Genomic DNA, 16,782 nt, shown 5'->3' on the forward strand with positions numbered 1-16,782 from the left:
CCGGCAAGGAGGAAGCAGCAAAGCAGCTGGCTGCAGGGTCCTTCCCCGACCCCTACAACTGCAGCCTGCTGCTTCTCCTTCCCTGCTGCTGGAGTCCCAGCGCTGCTGCCTGCTCTGCAGATGCCTGCTGAGGCGAGTCGGGGCTGGAGGCAGAGGAAACACATGGGACTCCAACAGCAGGGAAGGAGAAGCAGCAGGCTGCAGCTGTAGCGGTGTGGGGAGGAGGAGCTCAGCCATCAGCCGCCCTGATGCTTCCTCCCTCACTGGGCTTCGGGAACACACAGAGATTTTGGGGGGCGGCAGTGCCCCTGCTTGCCCCCCCCCCTTGTGCATGCCCCTGTGTGCTTCCATTAGTCAAGTCCATCTCCTTCTGCTTTATCACCATGGTAGTAGAGCCTGGTATGCAATTGCCCCTTCCTGCATTCGCTAATGGCTCGTGATGGACTGATGCCCCTCCTGATCCTGGTGATGGAGCTGGTGTAGGAGGCTTCTGGGGGATAACGCTCTGCGGGAACTTCTATTAACCAACAGCGACCTCCAGAGAAACCAATCTGCTGCTGTTGTAGAATGCAGTGGTTCTCAGCACCCTGGGGACGGTTGAAGTGTAGTTCAGATCACACCATAAAGTCTCCAAACTCTCCACTCTGCTCTCTCCCGATATCCTGGTCCCTAAGAGAGGATGGGTGTCCCATAGACAACTTCTCATCTAACTAGTCTTTCTTTCCCCATACACGTATGGCTCTCACCAGTTCTAACAATTACACACACGCTTTGCTTTCTGAAATCCCTGCGAGGAGCCTGTTCTCCAAAGCCTGCTCTGTCCAGCATGCAGAGATTGAGAGGAAGGTTCTTGTCATCCTGGTGCTCTCATAACAAGGTGTTGGGCGTGGGATGCATATGTAGGTAGTGATGGTAACAGGCATTTATCAGAGTAGGAATGCTGCTGTTGGGTTGCTGTGACTTGCACTGCTAGGATTTTCTAGCTTGAGGGGTTCTCTCTCCTTGCACTGCTTCATTTGAAGGCAGTGTGCTATTAGGAATATGCCCGGCTCCCTCATAGTGCAGTGCATTCATAGTGCATCTCTCTCTTCTCTCCCTCCCCTGACAGCTAACCTTCATTGGAGGTGAGAAGAAAACTGAGGTCTTCATTCAATCCCTCGAACTGGGCCACTCGGCTGCCACGCGGGCCATCAGGGCATCGGGTAGGTATCAGATCTGGACACAGATGTTTCCTTGCCTTCCTAAAGTCTCATGCATCACAGGTTCTGTAGTGATACAATGGCAGCTTTAGAAATCGGGGCACAAATAGATTTGATGGTGGATGCTTAATAACTAGCTCCTTAGGGGAGCTAGAAAAACCAGATGAACTGCACAGAGAAATCGGATCCACAGTTGGGTTGGATTGCAGATGGCTGGGGAGAGTGTTGCTCCAATAAACTCTGTGGTTGGGAGCTGGGATATAGCAAGGGATTTTTACAAACCTGGAAACTAAAGCATCATGAAACCTACATTTTCCCTTCTGTAACAGTCTTTATGATTTCTGTTTCTCAAGGAAATTTTTTGTTACTTTTCCCTTGATCCAAAATTAATTTATTTTAGCATAGCTAAAAACAGGTCCTTTCCCCTTCATCAGGTCCTGGCATAGTGTCTTGGAAACCAGCACATCCTTTTTCTTTCTTTTTCTTGGCGGGGTCTTTACTCAAAATTTCTCTTTCTGTCTTGATACTTCAGTTATAAAATCTCTTGGTTATACTCTTGTAAGCCTTAATTAGGCAAAGGAAAGAAACGGATAGATTCATAGATCTTTTAAAACAGAAAATATTGTTTAGTAGAAAACAGCTACAGCCACGGACACACAAGCAGGCATCCACACAGCTTCAGTTCCAATTTTGTCTCACTTGTTTACCAGAGACCACATTCTGTTCGGAGCTCTGTGCAGCACACAGAGACTCTAGTGGCTAAATTATATACTGCAAGAAAACACATTATTAATTTGTTTTTTTCTTTTGGCACTGAATCCTTTTCTGTGCTCTGACTTCCTCTTGCTGTCTCCAAGCAGAACTTACAAAGTGCTCTCCATTGAACTAGTTGCCCCTATTCCCATAATATGGACAGGTTATGCTTCAATAGTGAAACCCATCAACCATTTTCATCTTTAAACACTTGGGGCATAATTTTGAACTGGGTTTTGATGATGCAGTTTTGCACCCACCCTTTTGCACCTGTAATAATTTTGTCTGGAAAAAGCATCAGTGAACTTCAGGCACAAAATTTAAAGCCCAATTTATGATGGGTACACATCTGCAAAAAAAAGAAAGAGCGAGCCCAGCTGGTAAACCAGCCCTTTACAGCTTTGTATTTTCCCGAAAGACCCAACGCTTACCCAACAGCACCTGCTAATTTAATTTAATTTCTTTTCATTCTGTGGAGAGGTCTCCAGCTGCTTATTGTGTTTTATGCTGAAAATCTCCTATGAGCTTATTCATGTGGGGCAGCTTTTAAGCTAACTTTAGTTTTTCTTTTTGCTCCTCTGTCACATTCCAATAAAACAAGTGGCAGGCAGTGTAACAAACAGGTTAACACTGATCCCCTTTTCGTTGCTTGGCTATCACAGGTCTACTGAAGAGCATGTTTTGACACAGAAATGATTTCTGGAAACGGGACTGGGTGTCTGGCCTGGGACGGAATAGTAGAGCCCCATAAGACCAGGGTTTGAGAACTGATGACGGTCTGAAGTAAAGTATTTGGTGGTCTTAGCTCTGTTCTTAATAGGCAGCAGTTTTTAGCAGCCAAACCACCACTCGCAACAGGAGGGGTGATTGGTCTTTCCTCTGAACTTGTTCACTCATCTGCCTCATTCTGCTTTGTAGCAAGCTGAGGTACTCTAAGGCCACTTGTTCTGCTGTCATCAGGATGCATGACTTGAGAGAGAGCGAGAAGCTGAACTCCTCAGAAACGGGGCAGCTTTTCCTAAGGGGAGAGGGACTGGTGTGAACATGTATTGAACGGCGGGGAGAGAAAAGGCTGTTGTGTGACTTTAGCTTCTGTTTATATTACAAAGGTCCAGGCAGCAAAAGGCTGGGAATAGACGGCGACAGAGAAGCAATCCCTCTAACACTACAAATCGTCCATAGCAAGGTAACTGGGTGGTAGTCCGATGGGGACAGAGGCTGCAGGAACTTCTTCAGCATTGTGTAGACCTCCACTGAGTCAGAGATTTTAATAGGGTATATGAAGGAAATCTCTTTAAGTGGAGAGGAAATAAACACAACTCAGAGAACTACAATAGGCATGTTTAGTCTGAAGAAGAGACAGCTGAGGGGGGACCCGATAACAGTCTTCAAAGGGCTGTTCTAAAGACAACAAAGAGAAAGTGATCAAATGTTCTCCATGTCCACCAGGGCAGGACACGACGTGATTGGCGTCGTTTGCAGCAAGGGAGATTTAGGTTAGATATTAAGAAAAATTTCTAACTTTAAGCACTGGATCAGCTTCCCTAGGGAGGCAGTGGAATCCTTGTCATTCGAGGTTTTTAAGAACAGATTGGACAAACACCTGTCTAGGATAGTCTAGCTTTGGTCCTGCCTCAGCGTTAGGGGATGGATGAGATGACCTCTTGAGGTCCCTTCCAGCCCTACATTTCTGTGATTAGGAGAGTGTGTTTATATCAGTTGATGGGGAAGGGGGAGACTATCTTGTGATTCAGGGTGGAAGCTGATCTTTCCTCTCTGTGGAGTAGGGAAGGAATCCCTCATACCATATTGCTGAACAACCAGGTGCCTCATGGGGGGTTTTGCCTTCAGGTACAGGTCATGCATGGAGAGGGAGATCTGACAGGCTACCATGTCTGGGAACCCATGAATATGTTTTGAAGTGTAGACAGGACTTTAACCTTAATACTGAGCTGTGGTGCAGCCCTGGAGAGTCTGTGCTGTAACCAGGTCTCCAGACATTCTTCCACTTGTAATGCAGAGAGGTTCTTTATGGCCACGTTGCCTGATAAGGGGGATTCTTTGAGTTAATTGATTCTCCCTGTTGGGCCCTTTCTGAAAGGGATTGGTGGCTATTTAAATGACAAGAATTTAATCGCCAAGAGGAAAAATTAATTACAGATCTCTGCTCATATCTCACCCACGTCTCCTCCACGTGTTTGTTTCTGGAACATGAAGGGAACCTCATCTGAGATGGAAAGAAACCAAAATGCGGCTATGTGTGAGGCTATGAATTTCTGAAGGATAGTGGCAGTTTGCACTCTTCTGGCACTTGACAAACACTAATAGTGTTTGCTGCATTTCAACAGATCCAGCAAATTTCTTTGACCTGTGCTTGACATTAAGCTCATGAGTTGGCTTCAATGATCTAGTCTGGTGCTTACAGTTAAACGTGTACTTAAATGCTTTGCTGGATCACAGCCTAAATAAGCTGAAAGCACTTTGGCTCCCTGTCCTCTACTTTCTGCTTCATTTATTGGCATAACCAATGGTGGCCTCCAAGTGAGCAGGAAGTGTGATAGGCCCTATATAAATACTGGCTCTTCTTTCATGCTGGTGGATTTCCTTACTAAAGTAGTAAAAATCCTGAGAACAATCTCCACCTGCTTACGACAGTACCCGATTCAGTACCCTGTTCAGCTATAGAGCATTAACCTACTATTGGAATGGATGGGCAGCTTGGGCATCTGGTAGTTTGAGCAAGTACATTTAACTGGTGCTAAAGGTCCCAGGACCATCCATCTCAGTGTAAATCCAGTTCTGAGCTATATCAGCCAGAAGGTCAGAGATGAGCAGAGCAGTATCAGGGTGGAATGTGACCCGTCTCTCTCACTTTTGCCTGGTCTCTGCAGACAGCAATCAGTGGAAGGAGCCACTGGAATGATGTTGAAAAGGTCTGCACCTCTGTCAACCTCAGCAAGACCTGTAAGAAGTATGAAGAAATAGGTGAGTTCTGGTGCCCTTAAACCTTTACACAGGGGCAGTGGGAGAGGATGGAAAGTGGACAGCGGTGGTGCTTCTGGCATGGGGAGGAGTGTGTGTGTCATGCAGGAGAAGATATTAGCGATGCCTTCTGTGCTTCGGGGCAAAACAAGCCATGCCATCCTGATTCAGGTCCCCTCCACCTTTAAGGCCATCTTCAGGGATGAAAGGGCACTTCGCTCTGTTCACTGCCCTGAGCCTTCCCCCAAAGGGTGCCACATGTGGCTCTGTGATATGAACAGAGCTGGAACTGGATTGAGACCAGCAGCTCCTCTCGTGCAGGCAGTAGAACAGCCATCAGAGGGTGGCGATCTTCAGTCTGTGCTGACCCGATCTGGGATGAAATGGGTCACAGAGGTGAAAGCTTCTCTGTCCCATTAACAAACCTCAGAGCCAGGGCTTAAATGTTGTTCCCAAAACTGTTCTGCATGGTGGACAGATGCACACTGGATAAACATACCACACGCCTAGGACAGGCACCAAAGGCCAGGAATAGGACATTGTATAGGATCGGGGCATTGATTTCCCTAAGCAGTTTTTTTCTGCATGTTTTGTTGGTTGAAATGTTGGGCTGAGAATCATTACATTAGTTCCTTAGTAAGAGCCCTGGATTCGGACCCTCTGCCTAGCTGGCAGGAAGAGCCCGTGGAAACCTGGGGAGAGGTTGCAGGTCTGGTGGCTAAAGCACTCGATCCAAAGCTCTGCCCTGCCCTGGAAGAACTTTGTGTAGGGTCCTTGGAATGAACTAGCCCTCTGCTGTGTCCGGAGAGAGGCCCAGGGCTGGCTGAGGCACTGCCGGGTGCAGATGTTGCGGGGGTGAAATCTGCCTAGTAGCCATCTCCTCGCCATCCCTGCCTCGCTCGATCTGAAGGGACCTGACCCATGTCTGAGAAGGAGCCATTCAGTGACACAGTCCAGAGCCTGGCACACTGCCTGTCACTCAGGTGGGCTGCCAGAGGGGAAAATGGGACCATCATGGGAACTGCCAAATTAGCAGAGGGGCGCAGTGTCCCTGAATGCAGGTTTTTCTGTGACCTTCCTGTGCAGTCTAACATTCCTCCCTTTCATGGCAGCAGCCCTACAGCAATGGGGTGGCCTGTGCCTGTTCCACTTTACTTCCAGGTGTCCCGGCTCACCCTGTGGCTGGTGCCAGCAGGCCCATTCCAAGATGAAGGTGCTCTTGGTGTTGCCGTTCAGTTCCTCTTGTGCGGCTGTTCATCCCAGCCCACTTAAGGGACAGGCAGCCTAGCGGACTTGGTGCTGTGTTGCTGAACTGCTCCTCCGATATGGGTCAGGTCCCTTCAGGCCAAGGCTCCTCATGTTACCGAAGCAGCTTTTTTGCCCTGGGAACACGAAAGTGTTGCTGATGCAGGGGGAAAAAATATAGAACACACCAAGCGTGGGATCTGCCCTGCTGCTTACGGCAGCTAATTAGGGGGTTGAGCAGTATCGCTTCCACAAGAGCTGTAGCGGAGACTCGCTATGTCGGGACCATTGGACAGCCTGTCTGACCTGTTCAGTGCAGGGTACGAAATGTAACGTACTGGGGATTATAACACTCAGCTCTGTCCTGTTTTCAAACCCAGATGGAATGGTAAATCCATCTGTACCTTACACTGACAATAGCTAGCCTGTAAAACTCACTGAGAGAGGATGCTGAAGCCAGAGTTGAGCAGGATTCAAACTGTATCTCAACGGGTAGTGATCAATGGCTCCATGTCTAGTTGGCAGCCGGTATCAAGTGGAGTGCCCCAAGGGTCGGTCCTGGGGCCGGTTTTGTTCAATATCTTCATAAATGATCTGGAGGATGGTGTGGATTGCACTCTCAGCAAATTTGCGGATGATACTAAACTGGGAGGAGTGGTAGATACGCTGGAGGGGAGGGATAGGATACAGAAGGACCTAGACAAATTGGAGGATTGGGCCAAAAGAAATCTGATGAGGTTCAATAAGGATAAGTGCAGGGTCCTGCACTTAGGACGGAAGAACCCAATGCACAGCTACAGACTAGGGACCGAATGGCTAGGCAGCAGTTCTGCGGAAAAGGACCTAGGGGTGACAGTGGACGAGAAGCTGGATATGAGTCAGCAGTGTGCCCTTGTTGCCAAGAAGGCCAATGTCATTTTGGGATGTATAAGTAGGGGCATAGCGAGCAGATCGAGGGACGTGATCGTTCCCCTCTATTCGACATTGGTGAGGCCTCATCTGGAGTACTGTGTCCAGTTTTGGGCCCCACACTTCAAGAAGGATGTGGATAAATTGGAGAGAGTCCAGCGAAGGGCAACAAAAATGATTAGGGGTCTGGAACACATGAGTTATGAGGAGAGGCTGAGGGAGCTGGGATTGTTTAGCCTGCAGAAGAGAAGAATGAGGGGGGATTTGATAGCTGTTTTCAACTACCTGAAAGGGGGTTCCAAAGAGGATGGCTCTAGACTGTTCTCAATGGTATCAGATGACAGAACGAGGAGTAATGGTCTCAAGCTGCAGTGGGGGAGGTTTAGATTGGATATTAGGAAAAACTTTTTCACTATGAGGGTGGTGAAACACTGGAATGCGTTACCTAGGGAGGTGGTAGAATCTCCTTCCTTGGAGGTTTTTAAGGTCAGGCTTGACAAAGCCCTGGCTGGGATGATTTAACTGGGAATTGGTCCTGCTTTGAGCAGGGGGTTGGACTAGATGACCTTCTGGGGTCCCTTCCAACCCTTATATTCTATGATTCTATGATTCTATGATCTATACCCCAGAGTTCAGAGTGGGGAGAGAATCCTGACAGACCCCTTTAATCACCTTCCCAGAGATCGATCCGGGCTGCGCTTGGTTTGCAAGGCGGCTACATTCCTTTGAGATTTGCCATGAATATGATGATTATGTTGAGGGGGAGGGATAGCTCAGTAGTTTGAGCATTGGCCTGTTAAACCCAGGGTTGTGAGTTCTATCCTTGAGGGGGCCATTTAGGGATCTGGGGCAAAAATTGGGGATTGGTCCTGCTTTGAGCAGGGGGTTGGACTAGATGACCTCCTGAGGTCCCTTCCAACCCTGATATTCTATGATTCTATGATTCTATGGATCTCTCCAATAAATAATATGAATAGTAACATCATGGCTGTAGAAGCAACAGTCTGCTGTCTAGGGCTAGGGAGAACCTCCCCTGTGGAAGTTTGCATAACGTTCTCCACTCCAGAATTTCTTGTGCCGTTCTTTGAAGCAGCTGGCACTAGCCACTGTTGAAGACAGCACGATGGACTTGGACCAGTAGTCTGACCTAGTATAGCAATTCCCATTAGGCAGAGCTGTGCTCTGGTTTGCCAAAGGTGGAGATGGGGCCTGGTCCAATCAACCCAGAGTTCTGGGGGTGTTTGAAATCCAGAGCATCTCTGATCTTTTGCCAAGAGCTGGGCTTGTGACCCTGGGTGAACCCAGTCTGAGTTTTGGGGTTGTTCCAAACATGAGTCCTGGTGAGTTTGCCCTGGTTTGGGGTTTCTTTGCCAAAGATGACTAGAGCAGGAACTGGCTGCGGTAGAGAGGTGGCCATTGGAGGCTGCACAGCCCCTACCTAGAAGCACCAAAGAACATAATGCTCTTGTAGGTGCAACGTGAGAACCAGGGAGATGTGCACTTAGGCTTTTATCTGTCTGTCCTGCCATCCTTAGCAGCTGACCCTCTCCAGTAGAGTTAATAACTGAACTCACAGTAGGCCAGTGCTCTCATTCCTCGGTGCTCCCCCACGGCAGTTGGGTCTGTGTGTTTGTTTTGTTGGTTACATTTCTTCCTTTCTCTAGATCCCCTGGTAGTACAATGTGCCCTGAGCCACCCTGTTAAATGTTTCAGCGCTGTAGTCTTCTTAATGAGAGGTTATGGTTCTTCTTTTGCTTGAACGCTGCACTGCTTCGGCAGGTGGAACAGATTCACTTGAGAAGATCTTGTATTATTCTCAAAAAGAAAAGGAGGACTTGTGGCACCTTAGAGACTAACACATTTATTTGAGCATGAGCTTTCGTGAGCTACAGCTCACTTCATCGGATGCATCACTTTTGCGGATACAGACTGACATGGCTGCTACTCTGAAACCTTGTATTATTCTGTTTCACTGAAATGCTCCATGTGATGCGCCCTGGCACACATAAATTTGCTATAAAGGCAGCAGTTGGGACCAACCATTCAGATGGAGCAATAGCCAATGAACTGGAGCTTCTCGGAGCCTCTCTATCTAAAACTCTTCCATCAGCTCAGACACCTCCCTCTCTCCCCCTGGAAAAGCTGAAGTGTTGCTATCGCTTAGTTTTTGTTCACCACCACCACCACGTTGCAGGCTGCAGATATTGCAATGCTGTATATTTCTGTTCTATTTCTGGAGCTTAACTCTCTGATCTGCCTGCAAGCTGAGTTCATTCTGGGTGTCTTTCGATAGGCTATGCGATGTCTAGGGAGAGTTTTTCCCATCACACTCGAATTCCCTACATGCCACAGAAATCTGGGATTATCTTTCACATTCACTGGTCTGGCCACAGGATGTCACTGCAGCTCCAGACACCAGCTGCTCACAAAATAGCTGAAAGGTGTCAGGCCTTTAGCGAAGACATGGAAGTTTTTAGGTCGCTTGGCCTGCACCAGCTATGGAGGGAGCAAGAATTTGTTCCAGCCAATGTTGCAATTGTCGCTTTTGTAGATCCAATTTTTTTTAGCCCCTAATGAAGTTAATTGGCTTTCAGGTAATGTCTGTAAAGCTGGATCATGTTTGAAGCTGGATAATGCTAAGTATTTCTGCCTTCTTTTCTGGTTTTCTCGCTCTCTCTGTCAGTGTGTGGGGGGATGTGCAGGGGGAGGCTGGAAGGAACATCTGTTTGATTTAGCTCAGGCTGTATAGCTGGAGGCTGTTGTATGTGGCAGCAGAGCAATCTCTCGTTTTGTGCTCTTTATTCAAAGATAGATAATTAACTCTGTAGAGCTGGGATTTGGGATCTTGTGGCTCACAACAGTCCTGGAATGCTGTGGTGTCTAGCTGGGGATTTCCAATACAAACAAACAATAACAATAATAATAATACTAAGCTCCTGTAATAATCTCCCTTTCAAACAGTCAGGTGGCATTTTAAGGCTCCAGGTTTGTATTGGGACCCCTGGCCTGGCCCATTCAAAGGGGTTATCAGACTGAGGGTAGCCCTCCGACTATCTGATATGGGCTAACTCCTACACGGCTTTGAGTTGCAGGACTGGTGACCTGTGCTCGTGCAAGATCCATCCTGATAGCATGACGGATCCTTGTTAGAGATACTTGATGGAGAATGGGGTCAAGAGATCCCTTCTTGACTCTCCCCCCTCCCCTCCCTTCAGAGAGTCTGAACTTGGCTACTTGCCACTGGCCAAGCAAAGCCGGAGGCTACTCCTTCGGGAGCATGGCAGTTCTATGCCTTGGGTGCCAGAGAGACCATTTCATTTAAAATCCAAATCCTTTTGAATAGCCCAAGCAAACCTCCCTCTCTTCTGTTCCAGACTCGAAAACGGAGTGTCTGACTTTAACCATAACCGAGGTCGTCAAGAGGCAAAACTCCAAGTCAAAGAAAAGCTTCAATCAGGTAAGTTGGATTTGCCGTATTTGTATCCTCGTTTAGGCTGGTAAGGAGAGAGTAACTGTGGCTCGTTCGCTGTCAGGGGAGGAGAAGGTTTGAGAGCTTCGGAGCGGCCAGTAACTTGTGCCCAGATTCCATCACAGTTGCCATCTCCATGAACTCTAGGGCCCTCACTTCCAGATTGGCAGAAAGGCGCTGTGTGTGCCTAGCCGTGGCCTGTATTCGCTGTGCAGCCACAGCTGAGTCTCGCGGCTTAGGGAGTCCTGCTTGCGGTTGCACCAGCACAATGAGAACTAGGATGCCAAGTGGCAGAGGGAAAAACCCAGGCAAAGCTGCAGCTGGAAGAGTTCCCTGTTGTGTACCCAGGGCTGTATCAGCACCTGGACGTCAGGCTGGCAGATGAGTCCTGTCAGCACAGCAGGTGTTCAGGGAGCAGTGCACTGCTGGATCCTGCCAGCTTGGGTGTCGAAGCTTGTTGGGAAACTGTAGGGAATAACTGCTCTGTGTGATGGCTGACGACTTCGTCTGTGAGCAGCCGTGTGTTGGAGGACTGGGATTTGGTGCTGCCTCTGGCAGATGTGGCCTGAGCACCTCACAGCTCCTGTTGAAGTCCATGGAAGCTAGCGAGTATTCAGCACATTTGAGAATAGCTCACGTATGCAGGTGCCTTATTGTGGGGCCCCCTCTCTGAAAATCTTGGCCACTGTATTTTAAAACCAATCTGTTACTTTAACAGCCCAGATGGGAGACTCTGAGCCCTCTGTGCCTCTAGCACCCAAATCCAGCTGTATAAATAGATAGATGTATAAATCTTGCTTTCAGAGCGTGTTCCAAGGCAGGGTAGGTTCCTCTGTGTTAGCATGTGAGGACAGCAGTTTAAATCCCAGATGAGGCCCTTGCTCGTAACTGCGGGCTCTAGAGCTAAGAGAATGAGCTGCTACCACTTGAGCTAAAGGACAACGTCCCCCAGCAGTCAGCTTAACAGACCTGTATCCTCAGTGGACTGAACACACACTGTTACACCAACATGGACACCCAGTCTAGCTTGTTATTTTAGAGTAAGGACGACAAATGTCTCCCTGCATATGTGAACGTTCAGGGCGAGTCTCTTACCCCGTGAAATCCTCCCTCTTGAATTGCCTCATAGCCCGGCCCCTCTTCAGGCCAAGCCCTGACACTAAGGTTATGTCTACATTTGGAACTGGGGCTGAGAGTCCCAGCTCGCACAGACATACTCGGGTTAGCTCTCATCGTGGGTCAGCTAGGGTAGCAGGGTCCACAGTGAGCAGTGGCATGGGCTAGCCACCCCGAGTGCATACCTACTGGTTTCAGGCAGGTTTGTATTTGGCACAGCAAGCCCGTGACACTGCTCACTGCTGCCTGAGCTACCGTGGCTACACTGCTAGCTCGAGGAGAACTAGCCCAAGTACATCTAGGCAAGCTTTAGGTGTAGACACACCCTAAAAGGCGCAGCATATAGTGAATGGGATCCTGGCCCCTGGCTGCACATGCCACAAAGCCAAGCTGTGCTGGCTGGAGAATGTTCTGAGCCTGACTCATGGTGTTTCTCTCTGTCTCTCGCAGCAGATCAGCGTGTCCCAGATAAAAGCAGACAAGGTCCAGATCATTGGAGTCAACTGTTCCTTCGCCGTGTGCCTGGATCAGGATGAGCAGAAAATCCTGCAGAGCGTCACAAGGTAGGAAATGTCCAGCATGTCTCTCTGCGGCTGTGTCCAGCATTCCTCTGGGGACAAGTGCTGTAGGTAAGGCACCCCCAATGAGTCATGTGAGCCCTGAGGGGACTAGCCCCCTAGACCCAAATGTGCTGCTTAGGCTTCTGAACCCGTGTGGACTGTCTGTGGCCAGTGCTCCAGTAAACATGCATTCAAGGGGCTAGATGGCCTAAATGGGGCTCTGCACTGCATAGCAACACTGCAGGTCATGCAGGCAGGAGCCATGATGCCATTCAGATCACACAACAGCCATGTGCAGATGTGGGTACAACTAATACAGCCAAGCAGGAGCGGAACCTCAGTCCTCTGTCCCAAGATGGATTCAGCACCAAGGTGCCCTGCTGTTACCAACAGGTCTCAGTCCTTATGCTGCCCCTCTCCAATTCTGCTCCAGGCTGGAACCACTGGGAGGCTGAACTTTTACCGAGAGGTTGAAGGTTTGAAATAAGATCTCCAGTTCCTAACATTCAGTCACCCACCTAGGGGTACAATGCAGTCAAGGATCTCCAAGCAGAAAGAGATCTTCCAGCAGGACTAATCAGTCAACCAGGGGAATTCAAGGCACAATAAATACTGTGACTAGTGACTGTGCTGAGCATATAAACAGAGCAGACGGCTTCCAAACCTTGCAAGGATTCTGCCCTGGTATTGGGACGCTCATCCCAGATAGTCCACATGCCTTTCAGTGGGGAGGTTGTGGGGGGAAGGGGAAAAGACAAATGACTGTCTGTCCATGAGTATAGCCTAGGGTATCATCTCCAGTGGGATATTTCTCCTCCTCAGAGAGGACCAAGCTGTATTACCAGGGATGAGATCAGACATGACACAGAGCACTGCATTTTCACTTGGGCTCAATACAGGGGTAACTGGGTGAAATTCTCTGGCCTGTGTTAGGCAGGAGGTCAGCATAGATGATTGAATGGTCCCTTCTGGACTTGGAATCTATGAACATTTAAATGGACTGTAAGCAGTGTTGTAACTGTGTCAGTCCCAGGATATTAGAGAGACAAGGTGGCTGAGGTAATAGCTTTTACTGCACCAATTTCTGTTGCTGAGAGAGACAAGCTTTTGAGCTACTCAGAACTCTTCCTCAGCTACTTATGCCCCTGCTCTTCTCTTAATCCTTTTATTGCTGCAGGATCCAAAGGAGATCATTTAAAACTTTGATACAGAGAATGCAAAAGAAAGTGTTCCACACTTAAATTCAGGAAATGCAAAAGTTTTGTCTTGTATTTTTTTTTTAGGGTGTACATTTTCAGAAGTGCCTGTTGATTTTGGATGCTCCACTTCTGGGTCCCCAGTCTGAGCAATCTTAAAGGGGTTGGTTGGTCAGGTGCTCAGCACTTCAGCAAATCAGGCCCCCCTCTGAGGGTGCATGTGGTCCCTGTAACTTGAATTCCATGGCATGCGTTCTTACTGCACTCCAAGCCTGTCCCAGCCCTGTGATTTCCATTGCTCATTTTATCTGCAGGTGCGAGGTCTCCGCATGCTACAAACCCAGGGACGGTGAACCCTGCACACTGAGGACATCCTCTTTGGATCACCTCCCCCAAGACCAGCCTGAGTTTTGTTCTCTTCTGTGCTTGCCCATTGCCACCTTCAGCGGAGCACTGCCATAGAAGAACCAGCAAGGCCAGGGCATAACGTCCCAGGCCACATGCCGCCTCAGACCAGACATGCCTCCAGCCGATCCTGATAGTTGCAAAAGCTGCCCCTGGAAGAGGAAATTTATTGCACTCCCTTGGGTCAGGGAACTAGAGCTTCCTGCTCCCAACTGTCTTGCAACGTGAAGCATTAGCACAATGGATGAGCTACCCCTGGCCTGTGTTTAGCATGCCCTTGAGAAATGGAGGGGTCACTTCAAAGCTCTGGTAGCTGTCGCAGTTCATGCCCTCTGGGAGGGAAGTGGGTTCCTTGTCATCTCCAGATGGCGCTGCAGCGGGGTGGGGCAAGGAGGGGAGTGCCACTTTCCTGATCAGCTGTACTTGGAGTGAACTTGCAACCAGTGTAGATACTGGAAAGGCTGCGATAGGCGGTTTTGGGGACACAAAAAGATAACGAGTCACCTTAAACAGCTGGAGAGTTTCAAACTAACCTCCAGACAATGTCCTGATGTTGCTTCGCCCAAAGCAAATTTGAAGATCTCTGTTAATGTTACAAATTCTTTGGGGTCAGGGGACAAGTTTACTCTGAATTATTTGGGGGCTTATTTGTCCTACAGGCACAAAGATGAGGGCTGCATTTAGGGCAAGGAGGAGCTGAAGGCGGCTTGCAGACCATGGCTTGGGTGCCAGTGATCTAGTGCAATAAGCGATTTCTGGGCATACGTTGATCTATGCACCGTGTTACAGTCACTGTAAAGCTAGGTCACCAGAGCGATCAACCTCTGCGTCCTGCTAAGTCTCTGAAAGCACAAGCTCCCCTGTTCAGTTAATGCTCCCATGGCCAGCTTACCTGCACTGAATGCTGGGTGAGAAAGAAACACCCTGGAGAGGTGAATGTATGGTGCCAATGGCATTGCACTCACAGTTCTGGGAGCAGGGGAGGTGAGTACTAGGGAGGCCATGGTATTGAGCCAGGCTAAGTTTAAACGTACCAGAGAGAACAGTTTTGCTGCAGAAGGCCCTGGAGCCAAAAACACTAGTGACACAGCGGTTATAGGACTTCGAGCCCCCTGGGAGAACCCCTCTCTCCAGCAGGAGACAGTTAACTCCCTTCTTTCTTGTTAAAAGGCTCTAGGTGCATGGTGCCAGGAAGGTGCAATAGCTGTGCGTGCAATGTGACCACAGAAGCAATGGGAGTTGGAATAGCCTTGTTTGCTACTCTTCACCACAAGGCTATTTATTAGTGTTGGTTGGCTTACTGCCCTGTTACTAACACGCCAAAGCCCGCATGCCTCTACTGCCTTACATGGGTGCAGGCGGTTCCGAACGCCCGGGTGGGCTCAGCCACCAGCTAAAATGCCCTTTTGTCAGGCCAGGAGGGGATCGCTGCACCTTATCCTGTCACAACAGTGTAATCTGTGATCTTGGCTAAGTAGATCTCGCCCTGTTAACATTGTAAACACTGATGCTTTCGCTGGCCACACAAAAATATTGGAGAGCAGAATTGCCCTGTGATAAAGAAAAACAAGCGCAAAACTCTAGGAATGTATAACCCCATTAAGGATTTTGGGCCTGCAATGCTTTTTTTTAAATGATAGAAACTCATTTCAGGATGAACTGTATATATGTTGGACATCAGCAAGTTTGTGTGTCTATGATAATTTGTAAAATATTGTTCAAAGAACTTTTAAGAAAGCTGTAAAATATTAAATATTGATTTATTTCAAGAGCAGTGTGAGTGCAGAGTTTGTGTAATCAATAAAATGTGGTGAGTGCCAAGCAATTCCTGACCACGAAAGGGGAATGATGTGAGGCATTGGAGCTGTATCCTTTCAAATGCAGTGATGGCTGTAGCTGGGTCATTTGCAGGGGTTGAACCCCCATGGCTCCCGGATCTAAAAAGAATTAACCTCTACAGCTTGAGCTGAAGTACTGGACATATTACCTCAAGGACAGTGATAGACTCATAAACATATATAGTCCAGCCACTAGAGGGAAGTGAAGACTCACACTGCGTTAATTTGAAAAAAGAAAAGGAAAGCTTATGCTCAAATAAATGTGTTAGTCTCTAAGGTGCCACAAGTCTTCCTTTTCTTTTTGCGAATACAGATTAACACGGCTGCTACTCTGAAACTTGTGTTAATTTGAGTTACATATGCTTTTCCATAAAAAGAGTGACTGTATACAGTCAGTCTAAAATAGCTTTCCATCGGATAGAGGAAAAAGAACAAAAGTCAAGTCTCCACAAGAGAGCACAGTGTATGTGTAATACACATACACTGTAATACACTGCAGCCACTCTTGCACTGTTCTTGTTTTCAAGATAAATAAGGGATATTTTTTTCCAGGGCTGTAAGTCGTGCTGCTCCTATGACCACACATAAAATTACACCAGGTTGCAATGTGATACATCCAAGCAAGAGGAGGTGTTACCCCTTACAGAAAAAAATACTTACATAGAGTAAGAGGCTTTAATAACCTTCTGGTAAGATTAGGACAACTCCTATGTCTCTAGGATATCTTTTCTTTTCACCTAGCAAATGTTGCATTCTGGCCTGTGCTTTTCTAGCCCATACTCACCCTCCCGCCGCCCCACAAAAAACCCACCAAAAAGGAAATAGCCTCCCCCCAATATTAAATGAGTCTTTAAAAAATAATTTTAACTAGTTGTTTCAAGTGTACCCATGCCCTTTTGTGTTCCCTTTCTGGGGATATTCAAGAAAACAAGATGTTTAGCTGAAATGTCTGAAGGAATTGACAAATTCCAGTGAATAAGCTCGGAAAAAATGCAATCTCCTTGTGAATAGCTTGAGCAAAGAGAAGGTGACAGCTTTATATATAAACAATCTTTTAGGAATTAGCTGCTGAGCACTATTTTAATTCTGATCAGAGCTGGTTGAAAATTT

General features: G+C 47.9%; 1 protein-coding gene across 3 annotated transcripts in view; it reads left to right on the forward strand.

Annotated features, from left to right (window-relative positions):
• PIK3R5 (phosphoinositide-3-kinase regulatory subunit 5) overlaps positions 1-15,603 on the forward strand; it is a 97,336-nt gene extending 81,733 nt beyond the window's left edge. For 2 of the 3 annotated variants that reach the window (XM_048817471.2, XM_075119365.1), the window contains exons 14-19: positions 1,109-1,202; positions 3,062-3,138; positions 4,844-4,937; positions 10,463-10,545; positions 12,124-12,236; positions 13,744-15,603. In XM_048817471.2, the coding sequence (XP_048673428.1) occupies positions 1,109-1,202; positions 3,062-3,138; positions 4,844-4,937; positions 10,463-10,545; positions 12,124-12,236; positions 13,744-13,891 (609 nt within the window). In that variant the 3' untranslated portion in view covers positions 13,892-15,603. The remainder of the gene's footprint in view (positions 1-1,108; positions 1,203-3,061; positions 3,139-4,843; positions 4,938-10,462; positions 10,546-12,123; positions 12,237-13,743) is intronic. The other variant, XM_075119367.1, reaches the window with a different exon arrangement.
• Positions 15,604-16,782: the final 1,179 nt, after the last annotated feature.

This window comes from Caretta caretta, chromosome 14, assembly GCF_965140235.1.
Source record: "Caretta caretta isolate rCarCar2 chromosome 14, rCarCar1.hap1, whole genome shotgun sequence".
In the NCBI taxonomy this organism is placed as follows: domain Eukaryota; kingdom Metazoa; phylum Chordata; order Testudines; family Cheloniidae; genus Caretta; species Caretta caretta.